At 37.0% G+C, this 23,408-nt stretch overlaps 4 protein-coding genes across 4 annotated transcripts; 3 read left to right on the plus strand and 1 right to left on the minus strand.

Annotated features, from left to right (window-relative positions):
- The first annotated feature begins 6,904 nt into the window (after window positions 1-6,904).
- LOC141658508 (serpin-Z2B-like) lies at window positions 6,905-8,634 on the plus strand. The gene is made up of 2 exons (XM_074465444.1): window positions 6,905-7,439; window positions 7,688-8,634. Exons 1-2 carry the CDS (start codon window positions 7,035-7,037, stop codon window positions 8,564-8,566), a joined length of 1,284 nt encoding a protein of 427 aa, XP_074321545.1. The 5' UTR covers window positions 6,905-7,034; the 3' UTR covers window positions 8,567-8,634.
- Window positions 8,635-9,605: 971 nt separating this feature from the next.
- Window positions 9,606-11,819, plus strand: LOC141658509 (serpin-Z10-like). Its single transcript, XM_074465445.1, has 2 exons — window positions 9,606-10,067; window positions 10,847-11,819. Exons 1-2 carry the CDS (start codon window positions 9,612-9,614, stop codon window positions 11,624-11,626), a joined length of 1,236 nt encoding a protein of 411 aa, XP_074321546.1. The 5' UTR covers window positions 9,606-9,611; the 3' UTR covers window positions 11,627-11,819.
- Window positions 11,820-14,457: 2,638 nt separating this feature from the next.
- On the plus strand, window positions 14,458-16,124 carry LOC141586185 (serpin-Z2A-like). The gene is made up of 2 exons (XM_074407332.1): window positions 14,458-14,960; window positions 15,216-16,124. The coding sequence occupies exons 1-2, from the start codon at window positions 14,502-14,504 to the stop codon at window positions 16,035-16,037; spliced, it is 1,281 nt and encodes a 426-aa protein (XP_074263433.1). The 5' UTR covers window positions 14,458-14,501; the 3' UTR covers window positions 16,038-16,124.
- Window positions 16,125-18,249: 2,125 nt separating this feature from the next.
- Window positions 18,250-20,183, minus strand: LOC141658510 (serpin-Z2B-like). The gene is made up of 2 exons (XM_074465446.1): window positions 19,640-20,183; window positions 18,250-19,152 (listed from the first exon to the last, which is right to left on the minus strand). The coding sequence occupies exons 1-2, from the start codon at window positions 20,099-20,101 to the stop codon at window positions 18,331-18,333; spliced, it is 1,284 nt and encodes a 427-aa protein (XP_074321547.1). The 5' UTR covers window positions 20,102-20,183; the 3' UTR covers window positions 18,250-18,330.
- Between the last annotated feature and the right edge of the window lie 3,225 nt (window positions 20,184-23,408).

The following is a 23,408-nucleotide window of genomic DNA, read 5'->3' on the forward strand; positions in this document are numbered from 1 at the left end:
ATTGGATGGGATCCTTTCCTCAATGAAGGTTGAGGAGTATTTATAGACTTCACCTTTTGTCACGTAGTGGCCAAGTGGCCAAGTGGCTAGCAGGTGGAAAGACTGATCTACCCCTCGGCCGAGGGACCTATGGCTGGCCGGCGGGCCCTGGTGACCCGCCGCCGAGGGGTCTTGGATATGAGTACGCGGATATGTGTCCCGGCTGGCAGGTTGTCATTGCCGGGACCCAGGTTGGCAGGCCGATGGGCCGCATCGGCTAGGCTGTCTAAGTCGTTGACTTGCTGTGGACATCTTTGACCTTGCTCAATATGTTGACTTGGTCATCGGTGCAGAATATGCCCCATCACCATGATATTCGAATTAGCCCAAATAAACCTCCTGACATTTGGTATTGGGGCCTTGAGAAGAATGGGTTGTATTCAGTTCAGAGTGCGTATAAGATGTTGGTCGGGGAGATGGGAGATATGGCGAGTGGGTCTGACTGGGCTAGTGGGAAATGGTTGTGGAATCGGCTCTGGAAACTTTCGGTTTGGCCCCGTGTGAAGCTCTTCTTCTGGCAACTGTGTAGTGAAGCACTCGCAACACGAGCCAACATTGCTGCCCGAGTTGGAGGTGAGTACTCTCTCTGTTCTTTTTGTCATTCAAATATAGAGTCTAGTCTTCATTTGTTCCGGGATTGTGGGGTGGCTAAATGGGTTTGGGATGGCTTAAACTTGGGTGAGGTGACCGCAGGACTGGGTGGGGATGTGAAGGAATGGGTGGAGGGGTGCTGGAGGAATTTGGGGATGGAAGAAGGAGCGATGTTGATGATTGGGTGCTGGGCTATCTGGGAACACCGCAATAAGGTAATTTTTGATAATGCGAGGGTGGCTCCGGAAGATGTTGTGAGAAGGGCAAAGGACGTGGCTATGGAAGGTGTTGGGGATGGGGGTATGCAGTCTGAGGGGGTGGTCTGTAAACGGGGAGGTGCTCGGGGGGAGGAGGAGTCGGGGTGGAGACCAGCGCGTGTGGGTTTCGTCAAAATAAACGTTGACGCAGGAGTGAAGGAGGGAGAGGGAGTGTGTACGGGTATTGTTTGCCGTGACAGTAAGGGTGAGGTGATGTGGGGTGTTTCGATTGGTAGGATTCAAAGCTGGGATGTTAAGTTTGCAGAAGCTACCGCAATCTTGGATGGTCTGGAAGAAGCAGCTGCACGTGGGATTCGCAAGGTGGAAATCGAGAGTGATTGTTTGCCAGTGATCGATGCCATTCGCGATAAGCAGCTGGGACGAAGCATGTTTCATCAATTATTAGAGGATATTATTACTTTTAGTTTTAATTTTGAGTCTGTTATTTGGTCTTATGCAAGTCGAGTCAATAACTGTGTTGCTCATGGTTTAGCTCATTGTGTTACACGAGTCGTAGGAAAAGTTGTATGGGAGGATGAGTTCCCACCTTCTGTTAACGCTGCTGTTACTTTTGATCGTTTATTAATTGAGTAATGCCTTAGGCATTTTTCTTCAAAAAAAAAAAAAAATCAATCAATGTATAAAATACAAGCTTTTCGAGCAATATTAGAGAATTAGTTTTACACCAAGTGACTTTATCTCATCCTTTGGCGTTTGGTGCGTGATTAGAGATATGCTATTAGAATATAGGATATGTGCAAATATTGGAGATAATATCCTGCCACATATCACGTATATTGTTTTCCTTCTTTGGTGTGATATTATTGTATATTGTATATATATTGTTATTGTGTTTTCCTATTTCATAGGATTAGCTTTAGGGAAGTTGTGATCTTTTAGATGTATATAAGATGTATCAGACGCTTGGATGAATCAATGAGAAATATACAATTTATCTCCTTCTCTGTTCTTAGTATAAGATAAAGAATTGGAATGTGAATGATTATGATTGTATTACTTGAATTACAATACAAGGGTTGCATCTATTATATACTAATCTAAAGCCTAAGATATAGCAACTATACATGTGAATGCAATATGTACGTATATACTAAGTCAAGGATAATAACAACTGAATATTATCTTGCTAAGAGTTAGAGATATGGTTAACTACTTGCTTGATATTAGAAGTGTCCTTAATATTCCCCCGCAAGACGGACTGACCATTGAAAAGGCCGATCTTGGAAATAATAGTTTCGAATTGAGAACGGGCAAGGGGCTTAGTTAGCACGTCAGCTAACTGATCACTGCTACTAACATGCGAAACTCGAAGTGTACCATCTTGAACCTGAGCTCGAACAAAGTGAAAAGCTAACGCCACATGCTTCATACGCGAATGGAAAACAGGATTGGCCGAGTAGTTCGTTGCGCTTAAATTATCACAATATATAACCGGCGGAGCACGAAAAACAACACCAAGCTCAGTGAGTAGAGACCGAACCCAAGAGAGCTGTGTCGTCGTCTCGGCAACAGCTCGAAATTCAGCCTCGGTGGTTGATAAAGCAATGGTTTTTTGTTTCTTTGAAGACCAAGCTATCGGATTCTTACCTAGATAGACCAAATAACCAGAGGTAGAGGTATAATTATCCTTATCACCACCCCAATCGGCATCGCTAAAGGCATGTAATTGGAGCGGAGTGTGGCGATGTAGCTGTAGACCGAGGGACATAGTACCATGGAGATAACGGAGGACACGTTTCAGTGCACTCCAGTGAGCTTGCTGTGGACTTTGCATAAATTGTGCAAGTTTATTTATTGCAAAGGAAACATCGGGACGGGTAAGTGATAGATATTGTAAACTGCCGACAATGGAGCGATAAGTGGTGATATCGCATAGAGGAGTGTTGGTATGGACGGCTAAGTGTGGGTAAGACATCATGGGAGTTGTGGAAGGTTTACAATCCACCATATTGTGTCGCTGCAAAATATCGTAAATGTACTTCGATTGGGAGAGGAGAAGACCATGTTTATTTGGGGTGACCTCAACTCCCAAGAAGTAAGACAAGTTGCCAAGATCTTTGAGGGAAAACCGTGAAGCCAATTTTGTGATAAAATCAGTGAGAAAAACAGGGGACGGCCCGGTGACGATGATATCGTCGACATAGACTAGAACAAAAAGTGTGTGAGTGACTGTTTTGTAAATAAAAAGTGACGAATCCGCAAGAGATACCTTAAACCCAAATTGAACAAGGTAGCCTTTGAGTTCAGTATACCATGCCCGCGGAGCTTGCTTCAAGCCATAGATGGCTTTATTGAGCTTACAAACGTGTGAAGAGGACTCGGTGTTGATGAATCCCGGTGGTTGAGACATGTAGACGGTCTCATGTAAGGTGCCTTGAAGAAAGGCATTGTTGATGTCGAGTTGACGAATTGACCAACCGTGACTAAGAGCAAGTGACAAAAGAAGACGGACTGTGACGGGTTTAACGACTGGACTGAATGTGTCCATGTAATTAATCCCATGTTGTTGAGTAAAACCTTTTGCAACTAATCTAGCTTTATATTTTTGAATTGTATTATCGGGATTATATTTGACACGGAAAATCCACTTGCACCCAACGACTTTAATGGAAGAATTATTCGGCACAAGGGTCCATGTCTTGTTTCGAATCAACGCATTGTATTCCTCGAGCATAGCGGCACGCCAATGTGGAGAGGTAAGAGCCTGTTTTGTAGTTTTTGGAAGTGAGTGAGGGGATGTGACGGTAGCAAGTTTTGCATATTTTGGGTTGGGCTTACGAATATTGTTACTCAGGCGGGTTCCATGGTGATGGGGTGGAGGTGGCGGTGGTGGTGGTGGAGGTGGGGATGGCGAGGACAGAGGGGAAGAGGGTGTGGCAGAGGCATCAGAGGAGGGCTGTGCAGCTGGGTTTGGCGGGGAGGGCGAGTTGGGATGGGTGCTGGCAGAAGGTGAGGGCTGAGCAGAGTGAGCAGGAGAGGAGGTGGATGTAGGCGTAGATGGCGAGGGTGGGGTAGAGACAGACGAGGCAGGGGTGGTGGAGGTAGGTAGGAAACCGACTGGTGGAGTAAACCAGTCAGTCGATTCAGGTGGAGAAGAGGATGGAGTGGCAGAGGTGAGACGAGAGTAAGGAAAGACGGTTTCGACAAAAGTGACGTGACGCGAGGTGTAAACCCGTTTTGTGGTAGGATCTAAGCAATGGTAGGCACTTTGGCTAGAGGAGTAACCAAGAAAGACACAGGGAATTGATTTTGGATCAAGTTTATGTGAGTTGTAGGGTCGTAACCAAGGGTAGCAAAGACATCCAAAAGCACGGAGTTTATTGTAGTTGGGAGACGAGTTAAAGAGACGAAGAAACGGAGAGTCATTGTTTAGAGTAGAAGTGGGTAATCTATTTATGAGATAAACAGCAGTAGCCATTGCATTTGGCCAGTAGGTAGTAGGAATTTGAGCATGAGATAGTAAAGAAAGCCCGGTTTCGACAATGTGACGGTGACGCCTTTCGGCGTACCCATTGTGCTCGGGAGTATGAGGCGGAGACGTAAGATGTGTAATGCCATTTTGGAGAAGTGACGGAGTGATTTTAATGTACTCGCCACCGTTATCGGAAAATAATTGGATAATGGGTCGTTTAAAGAATTTTTCAACAAGGAGTTTGAATTGAGTGAATGTATTAAAGGTATCAGATTTTCGTTTTAAGGGATATAACCATGAGTATTTTGTGTAATGATCAACAAACAATACATAATATTTGTAGCCTTGACATGACTCAACTGGAGATGACCATACGTCCGAAAAAATTAATTCAAGAGGAGCATTTGATGTAAGTGTAGAATCGTAAAACGGAAGTTTATGGCATTTATTTATTCGACAAGCATTACAATAATCAAAGCTGGAAGTAGAACTAGATAAATTGAAATTGCGCTTAAGAAGGAAAAAAATATTTGAAGACGGATGCCCAAGACGGTGATGCCATAACACCAAGGAGGGCGAGCTAACAGCAAGGTGCACACTAGGAGAGGACGGATGCCAAGAGTAGATACCACGATCAATTTGGCCTTGGAGTATTATCCGGCCCGTCGAGATATCCTTAAAGAAAAAGGCAGAGGGTGAGAATTCAATAATTGCATTATTATCAACACAAAACTGAGACACTGACAAAATATTTCGTGAGATGAGAGGAACATGTAAGACATTACGAAAGGACAATTTATGAGAATGAAAAGAGTATTCGAATGAACCTATGTTGGCGATAGGAAGCGAAGAACCATCGCCAATGACCACGTCATCGGAGCCTGCATAAGGAGCGTGAAGGGACAAGTTTTGGAGATCATTGGTAAGATGGTGTGTAGCACCACTGTCAACCAACCACGACTCATGAGGGGTCACCGTAGTGGAGGCAGTATGTGCTTGAGGGCGCGAGGTTTGAGGACGATTTGGGCGAGTATAAGGAGTGATGACAACACTAGGATGAGTTTTCGTAAAGTTACGACAGTTGAGAAAGGTATGTCCCTTGTAACCACAATATTGGCAGACCGGTGCCTCTTTGGGTGGGTTACGCGGGTCAGCAGGTGGGTTGAAGGGAGAGGGTGCACGAGGAGGGTAACGGTTCTGGTTTTGGCGGGTTTGGGCAGCAAAGGCAGTAGCGGGTAATGGGGAGGTACTAGTTGTGTCGGGATTTTGGAGTTCATAGTTAATGAGTTTCTCGTGAAGGGCATCAAAGGTGATGGGTTCATCGCGAGCCTCAACAGTTTCTTTAAAGTAACGGTAGCGGTTTTGGTCAAGACCACGGAGAACCTTCGCAGTAATGTCCTCCGGATCCATCGGTTTACCTAGATTGGCGAGTTCTAGGGTGCATGTTTTGATTTGGTGCATGTAGTCAGTGATTGTTTGGGTAGGGGATTTGGTGATGGCCTCAAGACGGTTTTTAATTTGCAATATATGACCGCGAGAGGGATTGGCAAAGGTCGAAGAAAGGATAGCCCAAGCCTCGCGAGTAGACTTGGACTGGGTTACTAACGGTGCAATAGAGGTGTCTAGGGTACCGACGAGGGAGGCAAGAAGAAGACGATCTTGCCGTGTCCAAGTCGAAAAGGCAGGATTGGCAGTGGAGACATTGTTGACAACAACCTTTTCAGCAGGACAAGGGTTTGAGCCGTCTACATAAGAAAACAACTCAAGACCCTCAAGAAACGACCTGATCTGAAAAGCCCATTGCGTGTAGTTGCTAGTGGTTAGTTTGGTGCATTGGGAAAGGTTGACAAAAATGATAGGGGTGTCGGGTTGAGCATTGTTGGGAACGACAAGGGCGTTGTGAGCCATGATCAAGGAATACGATGTGAAGGATCGAAGGCGATTGATACCATATAAGATAAAGAATTGGAATGTGAATGATTATGATTGTATTACTTGAATTACAATACAAGGGTTGCATCTATTATATACTAATCTAAAGCCTAAGATATAGCAACTATACATGTGAATGCAATATGTACGTATATACTAAGTCAAGGATAATAACAACTGAATATTATCTTGCTAAGAGTTAGAGATATGGTTAACTACTTGCTTGATATTAGGAGTGTCCTTAATACTTAGCATTTTCTCATATGCATAAATATTTGTGTAAGACGGCTTTTCCTAAATTTAACATAAAACGAAGTCTTTTAATATCATCATAAGCCGAATTCAAGGTTATTGTATTTTAGGCAGGAAAATTTACCGCTTTTCCTAATCTTTTTTCACTAAAACTTAGGAGAGACAGTCTCTCACCGAGTTATTGAGAGACCAATCTTTCGTACCCTTTTATTTGTATTTCGTACCCATTTTATTGTTGATCGTGACATAGTAATTCCGTACCTATTTACATAATAAATGTACCCATTTTATCATTAATCATGATTTGTACCTATTTTATTGCCTTTAGTACCACATCTTTTTTAGTAAGTCCGAGATGGTTATAACTTATATAAAGATATTTGATAGGATTATGTTTCCTTATTGTTCCAAAATATTCCAAAAAAATCAACTTAAAAAACTATATAAGGCTATATTGCCTACATAAAAACATAGCTCTCAAAAATCAAAAATCAAAAATCAAAAATCTCAATTACTTGAAGAAGTTGAACATGGGTCAGAAACGTAATACCAACGTTGCAGAAGAATTTGTAACAACAAATTTTTCTTTACAAGTGGCTACACATGTAATTCAAGAAAAATTGTCAAATAACGAGAGCGTGGTTTGCTCGCCGGTATCGATCGATGCAATTCTTAGCATCCTAGCCCTCGGAGTCGAGAATTCGACGTTAGACCAGTTACTTACGCTGCTTGGACATAGCGACTTGAGCGAATTAAACACCGCGGCAAGTAAATTACGTGCCGTTCTTAAGGTTACCGATGATGAAGATGCACCGAAGATATCGTTTGTTAATGGGTTGTGGTTGAATCAACGGTTCTCGTTGAAACCGGCGTTTCAGGAAGTCTTGAAGGATGTTCATAATGCTGAAGCTAGGGCTGTGGATTTCGTCAATCAGGTACGATAATATTACATTTGTTTACTTTTTATTTTTATTTTTTATGGACGTTGTTTTAATCAAACGTAATTAAAGGACTCGCCCATAAGTTTTAACACGGGTGTATTCTCAGTTTGAAACTCGAGACCTTTGATTAAGCTAGAACAACAAACCGGTTGATCTAAGTTCTCATGAGTATATATCGCTCTAATTTATTTATTTTTTATTTATTTTTTACACTAACAAGCTTAACTTTTTTGTTTTTAAAGGCGGATCAAGTAGTTAATGAGGTAAACTCATGGGCGGAAAAAGAAACAAAAGGGTTGATCAAACAAGTTCTTTCCAGAAGCAATATTAATTCTGATACTCTTCTATTTTTGGGTAATGCATTGTATTTCAAAGGAAATTGGCTTAATTATTTTGAGTTAGAAGATACAGAAGATGACGACTTTAATCTTCTTAATGGCAAAAAAATCCGGGTTCCCATGATGAACCAATCGTACCAACGCTTTGAGTATCATACGTCTGATAGTTGTCAGGTTCTAAAGATGCCATATGAAATAGGAGCGTATTCCGAGGATGAGGATGAGGAGAATGATGCGGATGACGAGGATGAGGCGAATGATGCGAATGATGAGGATACGGAGAATGATGGGAAGGATGAGGATGAGGCGAAGGAATTCTCAATGTATGTCTTTCTCCCGAGAGAGAAGAATGGGTTACCAAATCTCATGAACGAGATCAAAATTGATGCAGATTTGTTCAACAAACTCAAGCTTGTCAAAATCACCCATCTTTCAATTCCGAAATTCAAATTTGAATGCGATCTTGCTCTTAAAGAGCCTATGAAACAACTAGGCTTGTCATTGCCCTTTGAAAAAACCTGTAAGGATTTTTCAGGAATGACGGATGTCACTGAGCCGATCTATGTAAGTGATATATCTCAGAAGTGCTTTGTTGAAACTAATGAACGTGGGACGGTGGCTGCCGCTGTCACTGAGATGGGGATTTATTGCGGAGCTGCACCACCTCCTAAACGACCGCCTCCTCCGATAAACTTTGTGGCTGATCACCCGTTTATGTTTGTGATCAGGGAAGATGTCTCGGGTGCTATACTTTTTGTTGGGACTGTGCTTGATCCCCGATAGAGTAAAATAAGTCCTAACTTTCTAGTCTACTTAGCTATTTTAGTATTTTGGTTTGCATATTTAAGAAATAATTGATCTTTGATGAGTTTAATTTCTATATCGGTTTTTCTAACCTATGCCCAATAGGCATAGGATAAGAAACTCAAAAAGGAAAGAATTAAATGCATTCTTGTAAAGAAAAGTAAAAAGTTATAGAATATTACAATTTTCCATAAAAATAACATTTAATTATTTCCTTTTTAGGTTTCTTATCCTATGCCTAGTGGGCATAGGTTAGAAAAACCCTTTCTATATTAATCATTGGAAAACATTCAATAAATGTTCGATTTAGTGCGTCTAAGCTCGGATTATCGAATATGCTTTTGCTTTCATTAACATATTCGATAATCTACATTAATCATCGGAAAACATTCCGTATTGATTTAGTGCATCTAAGCTCGGATTATCGTATATGCTTTGGCTCGGCCAGCATCATAATTCATACATTCACATATTACAACTTCATAAACAAATTCGATCGTCTAGGCTTATTCATTGAAGCACTTCTCTATTCCTGAAAATTCGGTCATCGATCAAATTCAGTTAAATAATTCCAATTCATAATCGTAATACTACTATTTAGGTAACATGAATTAAGATCAAATCATTGAAGTTTCAACTAGTTGAACCAATCAATATCAATCAACATAAACTTTTCGAGCGGCAATAGAGAATTGGTCTTTACACGTAATGCAACTTTACCTATATTTATCCGATGCACACCAAAGTTAGCGGTTGTGGGATTCTTTTTAATACCTATAAAGTAAATTCTAGGTTATTGTGTTTTAGGTTGGAAATTTACGGTTTTTCCTAATCTTTTACAGTAGGTAGGATACGATTATGAAGATATTTGATAATATTATTATTTCATTATCATAATAAATACGTAAATTTTTTTGGTGAAATATAATAATAATAAAAATATTCTAAAAATCAACGTGACTTAAAAAAAAACTATATAAGGTTCATATTGCGTACATAAAAACATAGCTATCAAAAATAAAAAATGAAAAATTGCTTTAAGATATTCAGTAAGAGTAAAAAACCTAAACCCGAAGTTACCCAGCAAGCCGTAAAAAAAGATGATGAAGAATTTGTAACAATTTCTTTAAAAATCGCTACACGTGTAATTCAACAAAATTTGTCAAATAACAAGAGCGTGGTTTGCTCGCCGGTGTCAATCGACGCAATCCTTAGCATCCTAGCCCTAGGAGTGCAGAATTCGACGCTAGACCAGTTACTTACGCTGCTCGGACATAGCGACGTGAGTGAATTAAACACCGCGACAAGTAAATTACGAGCCATTCTCAAGGTTACCCATGATGACGATGAAGATGCACCGAAGATATCGTTTGTTAATGGGTTGTGGTTGAATCAACGGTTCTCGTTGAAAGCGGAGTTTGAGAAAGTCTTGAAGGATGTTCATGAGGCTGATGTTAGGGCTGTTGATTTCGAAAACCAGGTACAACAATACTTTACGTTTATTTACTTTTTTTTTTGTTCTTTGTGAAAGCGGACTTTCAGAAAGGTTAGTTATTTTTATGGATTTTCACAAAAAAAAAAATCTCAATGAAGACGGACACTATCTGTCACAAACTGAAGACGGATAATACCCCTCACAATATGCAAGTGACATTATTCATGGGGTGCTCCATTTGTCCCCCACTTACCTTATTGTAAGAGGGACACTATCCATCTTCAGCGCACTATCCATCACAAATAAAAAAATCATTTTTTTTATTAATATACGGATTAGGGAGTAAAGTTTGAGAAAGTAAAAAAGATTTTTTTGTTTTTTTTTTTTCTTATAAGATAGCCATATTGTTTTATTCGGCTTAGAGTCGAGTAGGATAACTAGAACATGTGTTAGATCTGGTATAACTAATCAGACCAAACCAGAAAGTTTATAAATGTAGGTTTATGTTACCCCAAATAAGTTAACAATAGACCACTTGAAAATGACCCTAACACAAAATTACCTGACCTGTCACGAATTCTTACAAATCCGAACAACCCAAATTGTCTTGACTCTAGCTTGACCCAATTGGCCCGTTGGTGTAATTTTTCATGAATATTAACATTGTTAGAAAAGTCGATAATTCTGATTAAAGTAAAAAAAACGCTTACAACTCTATCAAAGTGCTCATGGATCTCTAATAAATTGTTTGATATCAACCTTATATTGCTCTAATTAATTACATTAATTTTTACCCTAATAAATTTAATTTTCTACTTTAATAGGCTGATCAAGTAGTTGATGATGTAAACTTATGGGCTGAACAAAAAACAAATGGTTTGATCAAACAAATTCTTTCCAGAAGGGATATAAATTCGGGCACCCTTCTAATTTTGGGTAATGCATTGTATTTCAAAGGAAATTGGCATAAATATTTCAAGTCGGAAAATACAAAAGATGACGACTTTAATCTTCTCAATGGCGATAAAATTCGAGTTCCTATGATGAACCAATGGCACGAGTGCTTCCAGTATCGAGCATCTGATAGTTGTCAGGTTCTAAAGATGCCATACAAAACAGGGAAATTCTTGGATTTGACGAAGGAATTCTCAATGTATGTATTTCTCCCGATTGAGAAGAACGGGTTACCAAATCTCATGAATGAGATCAAACTTGATGCAAATTTGTTTGAAAATCTCGAGGTCGTTAATATCACTCATCTTTCAATCCCGAAATTCAAATTTGAATGCAACATTGCCCTTAAAGAGCCTATGAAAGAATTGGGCTTGTTATTGCCATTTGAAGAAACCTGTAAGGATTTTACAGGAATAATAGACGTAACTAAGCCGATCTATGTATGTGATATAACTCAGAAGTGCATTGTTGAAACTAATGAACGTGGGACGGTGGCTGCAGCTGTCACTCATAATATATATGTTTCTGGAATACGTGACTACCCGTCTCCTCCAATAAACTTTGTGGCCGATCACCCGTTTATGTTTGTGATCAGGGAAGATGTTTCGGGTGCTGTACTTTTTGTTGGGACGGTGCTTGATCCCCGATAGAATTAAATAAGTCACTGTCCTAATTTTCTATTCTACTTCGCTTTTTTGTTTCGCATTTATAAGAAATAATTGATGATCTTTGTTGATTTTAATGTTTAGTAATGCATACTTCCTCCATTCTCATATGATGTACCCATTTTATTAAAATACTCCACTCATATATTCAACAAATGGGTACATCATATAAAAACGGAGGAAGTACATTGTTTCATTATACACAAATTTGTACGGAGTATCAAATATTTTGATCAGATTTCTGTCGCAATCAGGCTGTATTACTTGTGCTAATAAAACAGAAATGAAAATTGCAAAGGATTAGAAATGCGTCATTTAATTCCATAGAAGGGACATTTAGTGCAGCAACATGCCTAAAACACCCCCATAAAAAACAAACATGAAACTACAATTGTTTAGCAATACTTCCGAAAGGAAAGTGGTATAAGCCTTCAACCGACCATTCCAATTCGCCAATGCACATTTGCCGTGTGTTTTTCAGACTCGTTTAGAAGTATTCGATACGCTACATTTTCAAGTGTCAAACTCTACCATTTTAATGAAAAATATGAATATTTTGACTTAAATTGAGGTGGCCAAAGTGTTATACCTTTGTCCAAGTATGAAGTGTTGGACACGGGTACGTGAGTTAATCAGAAAAATTGGAGTAACATACCAGTTAGCCATATACACCAGCCATCTCCCAAATATCCTCCCACCAACTATAACGCTAACACTTATTGCCATCTTTATTTCGGACACGTGGTAGAAAAATTAGGTGAAATAGAAACATGACCCGATACAGCCTCCCGAATGGCTCAAAATGAAGCATAATAGACGGTTTTCGGGATTTCAGGGTCTCGGAACAAAAATATCCGTAAATCACATGAAGGATTTCTCGGGCTAGACAAAGCTACCTAACAAATTTTACGGAGAAACAGATGGCATTTGAGGTTGCCGATGTGCGATAAACCAGCCTTGGACGAAAATCGGATACTCATTGAAATTTGTTTAATAATTGTTATTTGGTGTTTAAATTGAATAGGATAACTCTTGAAGCGACCATGGACATGTTGTAGAAAAATCAGGAGAGCTAGAAACACGACCCGGTACAGCCTCCCGAACGGCTCAAAATGGAGTATAATACACGGTTTTCAGAATTTCAGGTTCCGGAAAAAAATGTCTGTAAATCCCATGGACGGTTTCTCGGGTCAGACAAAACAATCTCAAAACTTTTGCGGACCAACGGGTGAAATTTGAGACTGTCGGTGTGCGCTAAACCAGTCACGGACGAAAATCGGATAATCGTTGAAATTTGTTTAATACTTGTTATTTGTTGCTGCAATTAAATAGGATAACTCTTGAAGCGACCCTTGGACACGTGGTAGAAAAATCAGGAGAAATAGAAACAGGAGCCGGTACAACCTCTCGAACGACTCAAAATTGAGTGTAATACATGTTTTTCAGGATTTTAGGTTCCCGGAATAAAAAGGTCCATAAATCACACGGAGTGTTTCTCACATCAGACAAAGCAACATCACAAATTTTGTGAAGAAACGGATGACATTTGAGTCTGTCGGTGTGCGATAAACCAGTCTTGGACGAAAAACAGATACTCGTTGAAATTTGTTTAATACTTGTTATTTGGTGCTGAAATTGATTATGTTAACTTCTGAAGCGACCCTGTACACGTGGTAGAAAAATCATGAAAAATAAAAATACGACCCGGTACAGCCTCCCGAACGCCTTAAAATGGAGTGTAATACTCCCTCCATTCAACTCCACTTTACATGTTTGTTTTATCACGTTTGTCAACGCGACTTTTACGCGGTAAATATCTTTAGCTATGTATTTGCAAAAATTATAAAAGTTACATATTTTTAATGTACTCTTAAAGACGAATCAAATAAGATCTCACATGAATATATTTTAACTTATATATCGAGAGAAAATTGAAGTTGAATGTCCGCTTGTGAATAGTGTGCAAATAAGAAACATGTAAAGTGGAGTTGAATGGAGGGAGTACATGGTTTTCGGGATTTCAGGGTCCTGGAACAAAAATGTTTGTAAATCACATGGAGGGTTTCTCACATCAGACAAAGCAACTTCACAAATTTTACGGAAAAACGGATTACATTTGAGGCTGTCGATATGCGACAAACCAGTCTTGGACGAAATTCGGATACTCGTTGAATTTTTTTAATACTTGTTAGTTGGTGCTTAAATTGAATATGATAACTCCTTAAGCGATCCTGAAGACGTGGTAGAAAAATGAGGAAAAATAGAAACACGACCTACTACAGCATCCCGAACGGCTCAAAATGGAGTATAATATATAAATGGTTTTCGAGATTTCAGGTTCCCGAAACAAAAATATACGTAAATCACACGGACGGTTTCTTATGTCAAACAAAGCAACATTAAAAAATTCGCGGAGCAATTGATAAAATTTGAGACTGTCGGTGTGCACTAAACCAGTCACGGACGAAATTCGGATAATCCCGAAACCGTGTATTATAATCATCGTTTGGCATTGTTGATGCGTTATAAGACATAATTAATTACTCGAGGAAGGATTTTTATGCAATAATATTTGTGTAAGACGACTTTACGTAAGTTCACTTTTAAATTCTTTTAATATCTATAGAGTAGGAAGTTGTATGATTTATGAAGATTTGATAAGATTTTATTTCCTATTAAATATCTTAATCCATAATTATAATAATATTATTTAACAAACTATTCGAAAAATCTTCCAAATATTCGAAAATATTCCAAAAAATCATCGTGACTTAACAAACTATATAAGTGTTTATTCCGCTCATAAAAACATAGCTATCAACATAAAAATAAAAAATTCAATTACTTCAATAAATTCAACATGCGTACTAATCTCAATAAACGTAAAACCAAAGTTGTCAAGCAAACCGTAAAAAAAGATCGCAAAAAAGATGTAGAAGAAGAATATGTAACAACAAACTTCTCTTTACAAGTCGCTACTCATGTAATTCAACAAAATTTATCAAATAACAAGTGCATAATTTGTTCGCCGGTGTTGATCGATGCTATTCTTAGCATCCTAGCCCTCGGACTCGAGAATTCGACGCTAGACCAACTACTTACTCTGGTAGGACATGGCGACGTGAACGAATTAAACACCGCGGCAAGTAAATTACGTGCTATTCTTAAGGTTACGCTTGACGACGATGAAGATGCACCGAAGATATCGTTTGTTAATGGGTTGTGGTTGAATCAACGGTTCTCGTTGAAGTCGGACTTTCAGAAAGTCTTGAAGGATGTTCATGAGGCTGATGCTAGGGTTGTTGATTTCGTTAACCAGGTACGATAGTAATTTTACATTTGTTCACTTTTTTATTCGTTGTAAAATATTTTTTAATTTAAATCTAAATAAATCATTAGAACTATATTGATCCTATGTAATGAATGGACGATATCTATATTTTTCATGTTTCTAGTTACTAATTGTATTTTGATTAAAGAAATAAAAATTTAAATCGAATGAAATTTAAATCCATGTATTGCTCTTAATCACATTAATTTTTAGACTTACAAATTTAATTTTTTGTTTTTAAAGGCGGATCAAGTAGTTAATGAGGTAAATTCATGGGCTGAAGAAGAAACAAAAGGATTGATCAAACAAGTTCTTTCCAGAAGCGATATTAAGGATGACACTCTTCTATTTTTGGGTAATGCATTGTATTTCAAAGGAAATTGGGATAAATATTTTAAGTCGGAAAATACAAAAGTTGACGACTTTAATCTTCTCAATGGCGATAAAATTCAAGTTCCCATGATGAACCAATGGCACCAGGGCTTCGAGTATCGAGAATCTGATAGTTGTCAGGTTCTAAAGATGCCATACAAAGTAAGGAAATACACGGACAGCAGTGACGAAGATGATCATGATGAAGATGATGAGACGAAGACATTCTCAATGTATGTCTTTCTCCCGCGTGAGAAGAACGGGTTACCAAATCTCATGAATGAGATCAAAATTGATTCAAATTTGTTCAAGAAGAACAAGTTTGACACAATCACTCATCTTTCAATCCCGAAATTCAAATTTGAATGCGATCTTTCCCTCAAAGAGCCTATGAAACAATTAGGCTTGTTATTGCCCTTTGAAGAAACCTGTAAGGATTTTTCAGGAATGATGGATATCACTGACCCGATCAATATAAGTGATATATCCCAGAAGTGCTTTGTTGAAACTAATGAACGTGGGATGGTGGCTTCCGCTGTCACTCGGATGAGAATTAGTATCCAATGTGCAAGAATTACAAAACCGCCTCCTCCTCCAATAAACTTTGTAGCCGATCACCCATTTATGTTTGTTATCAGGGAAGATGTTTCGGGTGCTATTCTTTTTATTGGGACGGTGCTTGATCCCCGATAGAATAAAATAAGTCCTAATTTTCTATTAATTGTACTTAGCTACAGAGTATTTTGCTTCTTCAACAATGGACATCTTTAGCTTATGCATCTTACTATTGTGCATTGCATGTTTTTTTTTTTTTTTCATGAACCGTTTTAGTGCAGATTCGAGTCAATGCGAGCATAGAGGCGGCAAAACTATTCCTCTGTAAGTTTTAGCGCAACATTTAGTACGTCTAATGTCCGTAAATCCCACGGAGGGTTTCTCACATCAGTTAAAGCAACTTCACAAATTGTACCGAAAAAAGGATGACATTTGAGAGTGTCGATGTGTGACAAATCAGTCTTTGACGAAAATTGGATATTAATTGAAATTTGTTTTATACTTGTTATATGGTGCTTAAATTGAATATGATAACTTCTGAAGCGCCCCTGGACACGTGGTAGAAAAATGAGGAAAAATAGAAACACGACCTAGTAAAACATCCCGAACGGCTCAAAATGAAGTAATATATACACGGTTTTCGGGATTTCAGGGTCCCCTAACAAAAATGTCCGTAAATCACACGGACAGTTTCTAATGTCAGACAAAGCAGCATCAAAAAAATTTGCAGAGCAACGGATGGAATATGAGTCTGTCGGTGTGCACTAAACCAATCACGGACGAAATTCGGATAATCTCGAAAACCGTGTATTATAATCATCGATTGGCATTGATGGTGCATTATAAGAGATAATTAATTACTCGTGGAAGGATTTTTATGCACTAATATTTGTGTAGGGCGACTTTACGTAAGTTCATTAATAAAATAAATTTTTTAATATCTATAGAGTAGAATACTACAAAAACTCTCAATTCTTTTTCTTAAAATTGTAAAATAATCTCTCAATAAGTTTATTGAGAGACCGTCTCTTAGAAGACCTACTCATCTTTCAGGATGAGGTAAACTCCGTTGTAATCAGGGGCGAAACTACGTGGTAGCAAGGGGTAGCAGTTGCTACCCCAAGAATAAAAAAATTGGTTGAAACGACGCAGTTTTGCAACCCCAAATAGATCTGAACATCCGTCAAAAATAAATAAAACAAGCGAAGCATATTGACTAAATAAAGTCTGTGGTTCAGTGGTAAAAATTTTATACCCCACATGGTTGACAGAGGTTCGATTTCTAAAGGAAGCAATTTTTTTTTTATTTTTTCCATTGGTATGTCAACATGCTATAAATAGCCAATAACTTTTATTTTCTTCCATAAATAAGCTCAAATCCATCGTTCTATTGGGGGAAGCAATTCATTTTTTTTTGGGAAGATATCTATTAATTTTGTAATATCCATTAATTTTGGTTATTAGAGATCTAATAGTATTTTTTCATAGTTCTGGGTTTTTTTATAATTGTGCACATCTTTGCAAAATTAAAAAAAAATTAAAAATATATCTAAAATACCAAGGAAATAATTTCGTACTTGATGTGAATTATAATACAAAATCGCATTATTGTTGCTAATTATATAAGAAAAGTACGTTCTTGAAGGGTAATACGTAAAAATAATTCTAATTTGAATTAGAAGCGAAAATTAATTGGTAAATGGTGAATTTGTAAATATAAGTGATAAGTAAAAAAGTATATTGCAAAATTTAATTGTAATTTACTAATTTACCAAATTCTTAGCATTGTTATTGTCTATGTAAAAAAATGCTCGGTATTATCATGCAATTTGCTTCCTTTATAAAAATCCTATTTATAATTTTTAATCTCAATTGTTTTGTAACTTGAATATATATGTTATGTATTGATGTTTACATCTCGTAAAATATTTTGTGATACTCAAATTATTCGACGGTTATTGATATTTTGTTTCCGCTACCCCTTATTTTAAATCCTGGCTTCGCCCCTGGTTGTAATATGGATGTCGAATATTAATTGATTTGATCTTAATTCATGTTAGCTGAATAGTAATATTAAAATCACGAATCGGAATTATTTAGCTGAATTGATGACAACATCGAGAAGTATTTCAATGAATTCCTAGTTTGTTAATTTATGGAATTGTAATATGTGAATGTAGGAGCCGACGAAGCATATTCGTTGTTCCGAGCTTGTGAGACGCACTAAATCAATACGTAAATGAATGTTATGCTATGATTATTGATGATTATCGAATATGTTAATGAAATTGTAATGTGTGATGTTGGAACAGAAGCATATTCGACAATCCGGGATATTTATACATGAAAATAAAGAAATAATAAATATTTTATTATTATGCATGAAAATAAAGAAACTAAAGAAGACTAGAAAATTAGGACTTGTTTTACTCTATCGGGGATCAAGTACCGTCCCAACAAAAAGTACAGCACCCGAAACATCTTCTCTGATCACAAACATAAATGGGTGATCGGCCACAAAGTTTATTGGAGGCGGAGGGGGTTTAGTAATTCGTGCAGCTTGGGTAGCAAGTCCCATCCGAGTGACCGCTACAGCCACCGTCCCACGTTCATTAGTTTCAACAAAGCACTTCTGGGATATATCACTTACATAGATCGGTTCAGTGACATCCGTCATTCCTGAAAAATCCTTACAGGTTTCTTCAAATGGCAACAACAAGCCCAATTGTTTCATAGCCTCTTTAAGGGCAACATTGCATTCAAATTTGAATTTCGGGATTGAAAGATGAGTGATTTTGACAAACTTGATCTTCTTGAACAAATTTGCATCAAGTTTGATCTCATTCATGAGATTTGGTAACCCGTTCTTCTCACGCGGGAGAAAGACATACATTGAGAATTCCTTCGTCTCATTATCTTCTTCTTCATCATCTCCGTCGTCACTGTCTGTGTATTTCCCTACTTTGTATGGCATCTTTAGAACCTGACAACTATCTGATGCTCGATACTCAAAGTACTCGTGCCATTGGTTCATCATGGGAACTTGAATTTTATCGCCATTGAGAAGATTAAAGTCATCATCTTCTGTATTTTTTGACTTAAAATATTTATTCCAATTTCCTTTAAAATACAATGCATTACCCAAAAATAGAAGCGTGTCGGAATTAATATCGCTTCTGGAAAGAACTTGTTTGATCAATCCTTTTGTTTCTTGTTCAGCCCATGAGTTTACCTCATTAACTACTTGATCCGCCTTTAAAAACATAAAATTAAGTTTGTTAGTGTAAAAAGTAATGTGATGAAAGGTGACATATGACTACTTAGATCAACTTGTAAGGGGTTGTTCTAACTTAATGATCAAAGTTCTAGAAGTTCTAGAGAATACAACAGGGTTAAAATTCATGGGAGAGATTCTTGGACCGAATCTGAATAAAACCCGATATAGTATAAAAAAGAACACAATTCATTTTAAAAATATAATCCCGGCCTCCGTCCCAAATCATTTTAGTAGATCATTTTTGGAGCACAACGTGACCATAGATCGAACCTATTTTTTAGTGTGATGGTTGGCGGTTCACGGTCTAGGTATACCTACCGTTCCTTTTTTTGGGGGGTCAATATCCGCAATGTAGGTCATCCAACCATAAACAAACCCAGTTCTAATTATTTATTTTAATTTAATTTTAAAAAATCTTATACAGAGTATAAAAAAGTAAACAAATGTAAAATTACTGTCGTACCTGATTAACGAAATCGACAACCCTAGCATCAGTCTTATGAACATCCTTCAAGACTTTCTGAAAGTCCGCCTTCAACGAGAACCGTTGATTCAACCACAACCCATTAACAAACGATATCTTGGGTGCATCTTCATCGTCATCATGCGTAACCTTAAGAATGGCACGTAATTTACGTGTCGTGGTGTTCAATCCACTCACGTCGCCATGGCCTAGTAGAGTAAGTAATTGGTCTAGCGTCGAATTCTCGACTCCGAGGGCTAGGATGCTAAGAATAGCATCGATCGACACCGGCGAACAAATTATACTCTTGTTATTTGACAAATTTTGTTGAATTACATGTGTAGCGATTTTTAAAGAGAAGTTTGTTGTTACATATTCTTCTTCTTCTACATCTTTTTTGCGATCTTTTTTGATGGTTTGCTTGCCAACTTTGGTTTTACGTTTATTGAGATTAGTACGCATGTTGATGTTGTTGAAGTAATTGAATTTTTGTTCCAAAAAAAAAAAAAAAAGAAGTAATTGAATTTTTATTTTTATTTTTGATAGCTATGTTTTTATGAGCGGAATAAAGACTTATATAGTTTGTTAATTCACGTTGATTTTTTGGAATATTTTCGAATATTTGGAAGATTTTTCGGATAGTTTGTTAAATAATATTATTATAATTATTGAATAAAATATTTAATAGGAAATATAATCTTATCAAATCTTCATAAATCATAACTTCCTAAAATATTACTCGTATAGAAATAAAAAACTGTAAAGTATTCCGCCTAAAACAGATTGATATTAGCAGAAACAGATTGGTCAACCAGATTATAAATGACAGATTGGACTAACAGGTTTGACTAGTATATTTCAATTAACAGATTTAGTAGAAGTGTTTGGTAAATTTTGGTTAATAGATTGTTGTATGTATGTGTAGATTATTGACGGATTCATATTTCACAATCTACTAATGTGAATATGCTGGATAGAGCAGCATATTAGAAAACAGTAGATTGAGTTACAATCTACTATTTCAATATGTCATTTACCAAACACTCAAAATAGTAGATTGGTGAGTCAAACATGTTAAAAGCCTTGAATATGCTGAAAATTTCTCAATCCGCCGTTTACCAAACACCCCCTAACTTTTGGATGTGAGTAGATCCTCTGAGAGATGGTCTCTCAATAAGCTTATTCTACAATTTTAAGAAAAAGCGGTAATAAAGGCTATAAAATAGGTACAAATCACGATTAAAGATAAAATAGGTAAATTTATTAAGTAAATAGGTACGAAATTACTATGTCACAATCCCCTATAGACTAAAAGAATAACACAACTGTGTTATTCCCGCTCAACTTTCCCGCTCACCTTTTCCCTCATACAGAATATTCTATTCTAGAATATAATCTATTCTAGAATATCCCCTTATAATATATTACAATCAAAATATTTTAGTCAACCCAAATTACTCTACACAATCAATGATCAATAATACAGTATTATTTACGGCTATCAATATCTCCATATATGGGATATTTCTTCTAGAATATTCTAAACAATACTATAGCCATCAATCACTATACCCCATATATGAAATTTTCCTTCTACGAAATCCTATACAATAATATTGATGTCAAATAATTGCTATCAATCTTCAATCTATTTTGAACAATAATAAATATATACAAAGAAAATCACAAAAATGAAGAACAATAAAATAAAATGGCAGTTTATAAACACTACAATATTTAAAAATATTCTACCACCATTATTCCGCAATTTATATACCCAATACACAATATTGTAATGAGATTATCTCCCAAATTGCAAATGATATTGCACTGAGATTTGCAAATGATATTGGCACTGATAATAAACTACAAAAATTGCCTCGATGGATGTTGGCACTGATAATTAAGCTGCTTTACAATGGCTGTAATTGCCTTCATATGATTATAATTTATATAAAAAAGTACATGTACATTAAATTAAACCTATATTCAATTTATAAAATTAATATAAATACTCCAAATCTCTAGAATTACCCCTATAAAATTGTCGTGCTGTAGCACGGGTTTCTATACTAGTTAACAACAAAAGGGTAACGAAATACAAATAAAAGAGTATCAAAGACTGGTCTCTCAGTAACTTATTGAAAGATCATCTCTCCTAAGTTTTAGGGCTTGCTTGGATTCAGGATAAAAGGAGGGGAATGAATATGGGAGTAATAGTTAAGGTGCATTTTCTATGTTTGACGTACATTAGGGTAATTATTCACCTCCTGGAGGCTGGAAGGGTAATACATTACTCGCCCTCTCCCCTGGTTAATGATTAAGGGAGTAAAACATTTATTTAGTAATCATTACTTTTATGGCAAACCTATCATCAATGAACTCATTACCCAAATAATTAACTTCTCTCGTAATTATCAACCAATTAAAACTTATCCTCGAATTATTCCATGGATTCCAGGCAAGCCCTTAGTGTGACTGAGTAGGTCTCCTGAAAGACGGTCTCTCAATAAGCTTATTGAGAGATTATTTTACAATTTTAAGAAAAAACGGTAATAAAAGTAATAAAATAGGTACAAATCACGATTAAAGATAAAATAAGTATATTTATTAGGTAAATAGATACGAAATTACTATGTCACAATTAACAACAAAAGGGTAACGAAATACAAATAAAAGGGTATCAAAGACTGGTCTCTCAGTAACTAATTGAAAGACCGTCTCTCCTAAGTTTTAGTGATTAGAGATAACACCTTGAGACCCACCAACACACCCTTCATCGTAGTGGTGATCGCATCTAAGTATCCAACACCCCGGACCATGACGTCCATCTCAACCCTTATTCAGCAACCCCCACAACTAACCATCACCCTACAATTCATATCTTACGTCCTCAAACTACCCTACCCCCTCTTGCCTCCACCATCCCCTACGTCCCGTACCTCCAGTATAACCATCATTCCAACTCCACCCAGGCGTGACCCTCAACCCTTCTTCTAACCTTATGTGATTCCCTAGCACCCCATCATTAACCCCCATCGCGACCTCTCCCTTATCACGACCTCCCACTATCAACACCACCCGTTCTTTCGCCTTTCAAGTCGCCAAATACTAATGTTTTTATTTCTTTTCTTTTGTTTATTGAGTAATGTTGACACTCACCTCTCAAAATTGTTAATCATTTTGTCATGTAGCACAATTAATTTAAGACAATTTAATATGGGAGATTGAACAATAAAATTAAAATGGATAAAGTTTTTTTTTTTTTTCTAACACCATGCAAATAATTATAATAACTATATCCCACAAAAATTCAGGCGAAATCATAGGAGTCACATCATACAAATATAATATATCAAAATTCTAAAATCTCATCCTAAATTTACAAAAATTAACTTAGATTATTATTTTAAAAGTGTGTGTGAAAGTTTTACGAAAATTTTCAACCACTGGCGGAATATTATCCTTTTTTCAATAAGTTTTTATTAAGATCCTTGTAAGTTAAGAAATGTGATATTATAAAATGACGCTGTAACACCCCCGATTTTCGGCTCGATTAAAAATTACGTTTATATACAAAACTCGCCGAAATATACAGGGATATTATAATTAATATACAAAGTCTCCTATTACAAAATGCTTTTTAAAAATATACTCCCTCCAATTTCATTTATTGTTCCTCTTTCCCTTTCTATCCATTTTTCTTATTGTTCTCTCTTTTCTTTTTTGGACAACTTTGTGTGGTCCAAAATCAATTTGATATGGGGTC

This window comes from Silene latifolia, chromosome 6 (genome assembly GCF_048544455.1).
Source record: "Silene latifolia isolate original U9 population chromosome 6, ASM4854445v1, whole genome shotgun sequence".
NCBI classification, from domain to species: Eukaryota; Viridiplantae; Streptophyta; class Magnoliopsida; order Caryophyllales; family Caryophyllaceae; genus Silene; species Silene latifolia.

Coding starts and splice junctions, on each gene's coding strand:
- LOC141658508 (XM_074465444.1), top strand. CDS start 7,035: ATGGGTCAGAAACGTAATACCAACGTTGCAGAAGAATTTGTAACAACA. Junction 7,440..7,687: donor CTGTGGATTTCGTCAATCAG/GTACGATAATAT, acceptor TTGTTTTTAAAG/GCGGATCAAGTAGTTAATGA.
- LOC141658509 (XM_074465445.1), top strand. CDS start 9,612: ATGAAAAATTGCTTTAAGATATTCAGTAAGAGTAAAAAACCTAAACCC. Junction 10,068..10,846: donor CTGTTGATTTCGAAAACCAG/GTACAACAATAC, acceptor CTACTTTAATAG/GCTGATCAAGTAGTTGATGA.
- LOC141586185 (XM_074407332.1), top strand. CDS start 14,502: ATGCGTACTAATCTCAATAAACGTAAAACCAAAGTTGTCAAGCAAACC. Junction 14,961..15,215: donor TTGTTGATTTCGTTAACCAG/GTACGATAGTAA, acceptor TTGTTTTTAAAG/GCGGATCAAGTAGTTAATGA.
- LOC141658510 (XM_074465446.1), bottom strand. CDS start 20,101: ATGCGTACTAATCTCAATAAACGTAAAACCAAAGTTGGCAAGCAAACC. Junction 19,153..19,639: donor TTGTCGATTTCGTTAATCAG/GTACGACAGTAA, acceptor ATGTTTTTAAAG/GCGGATCAAGTAGTTAATGA.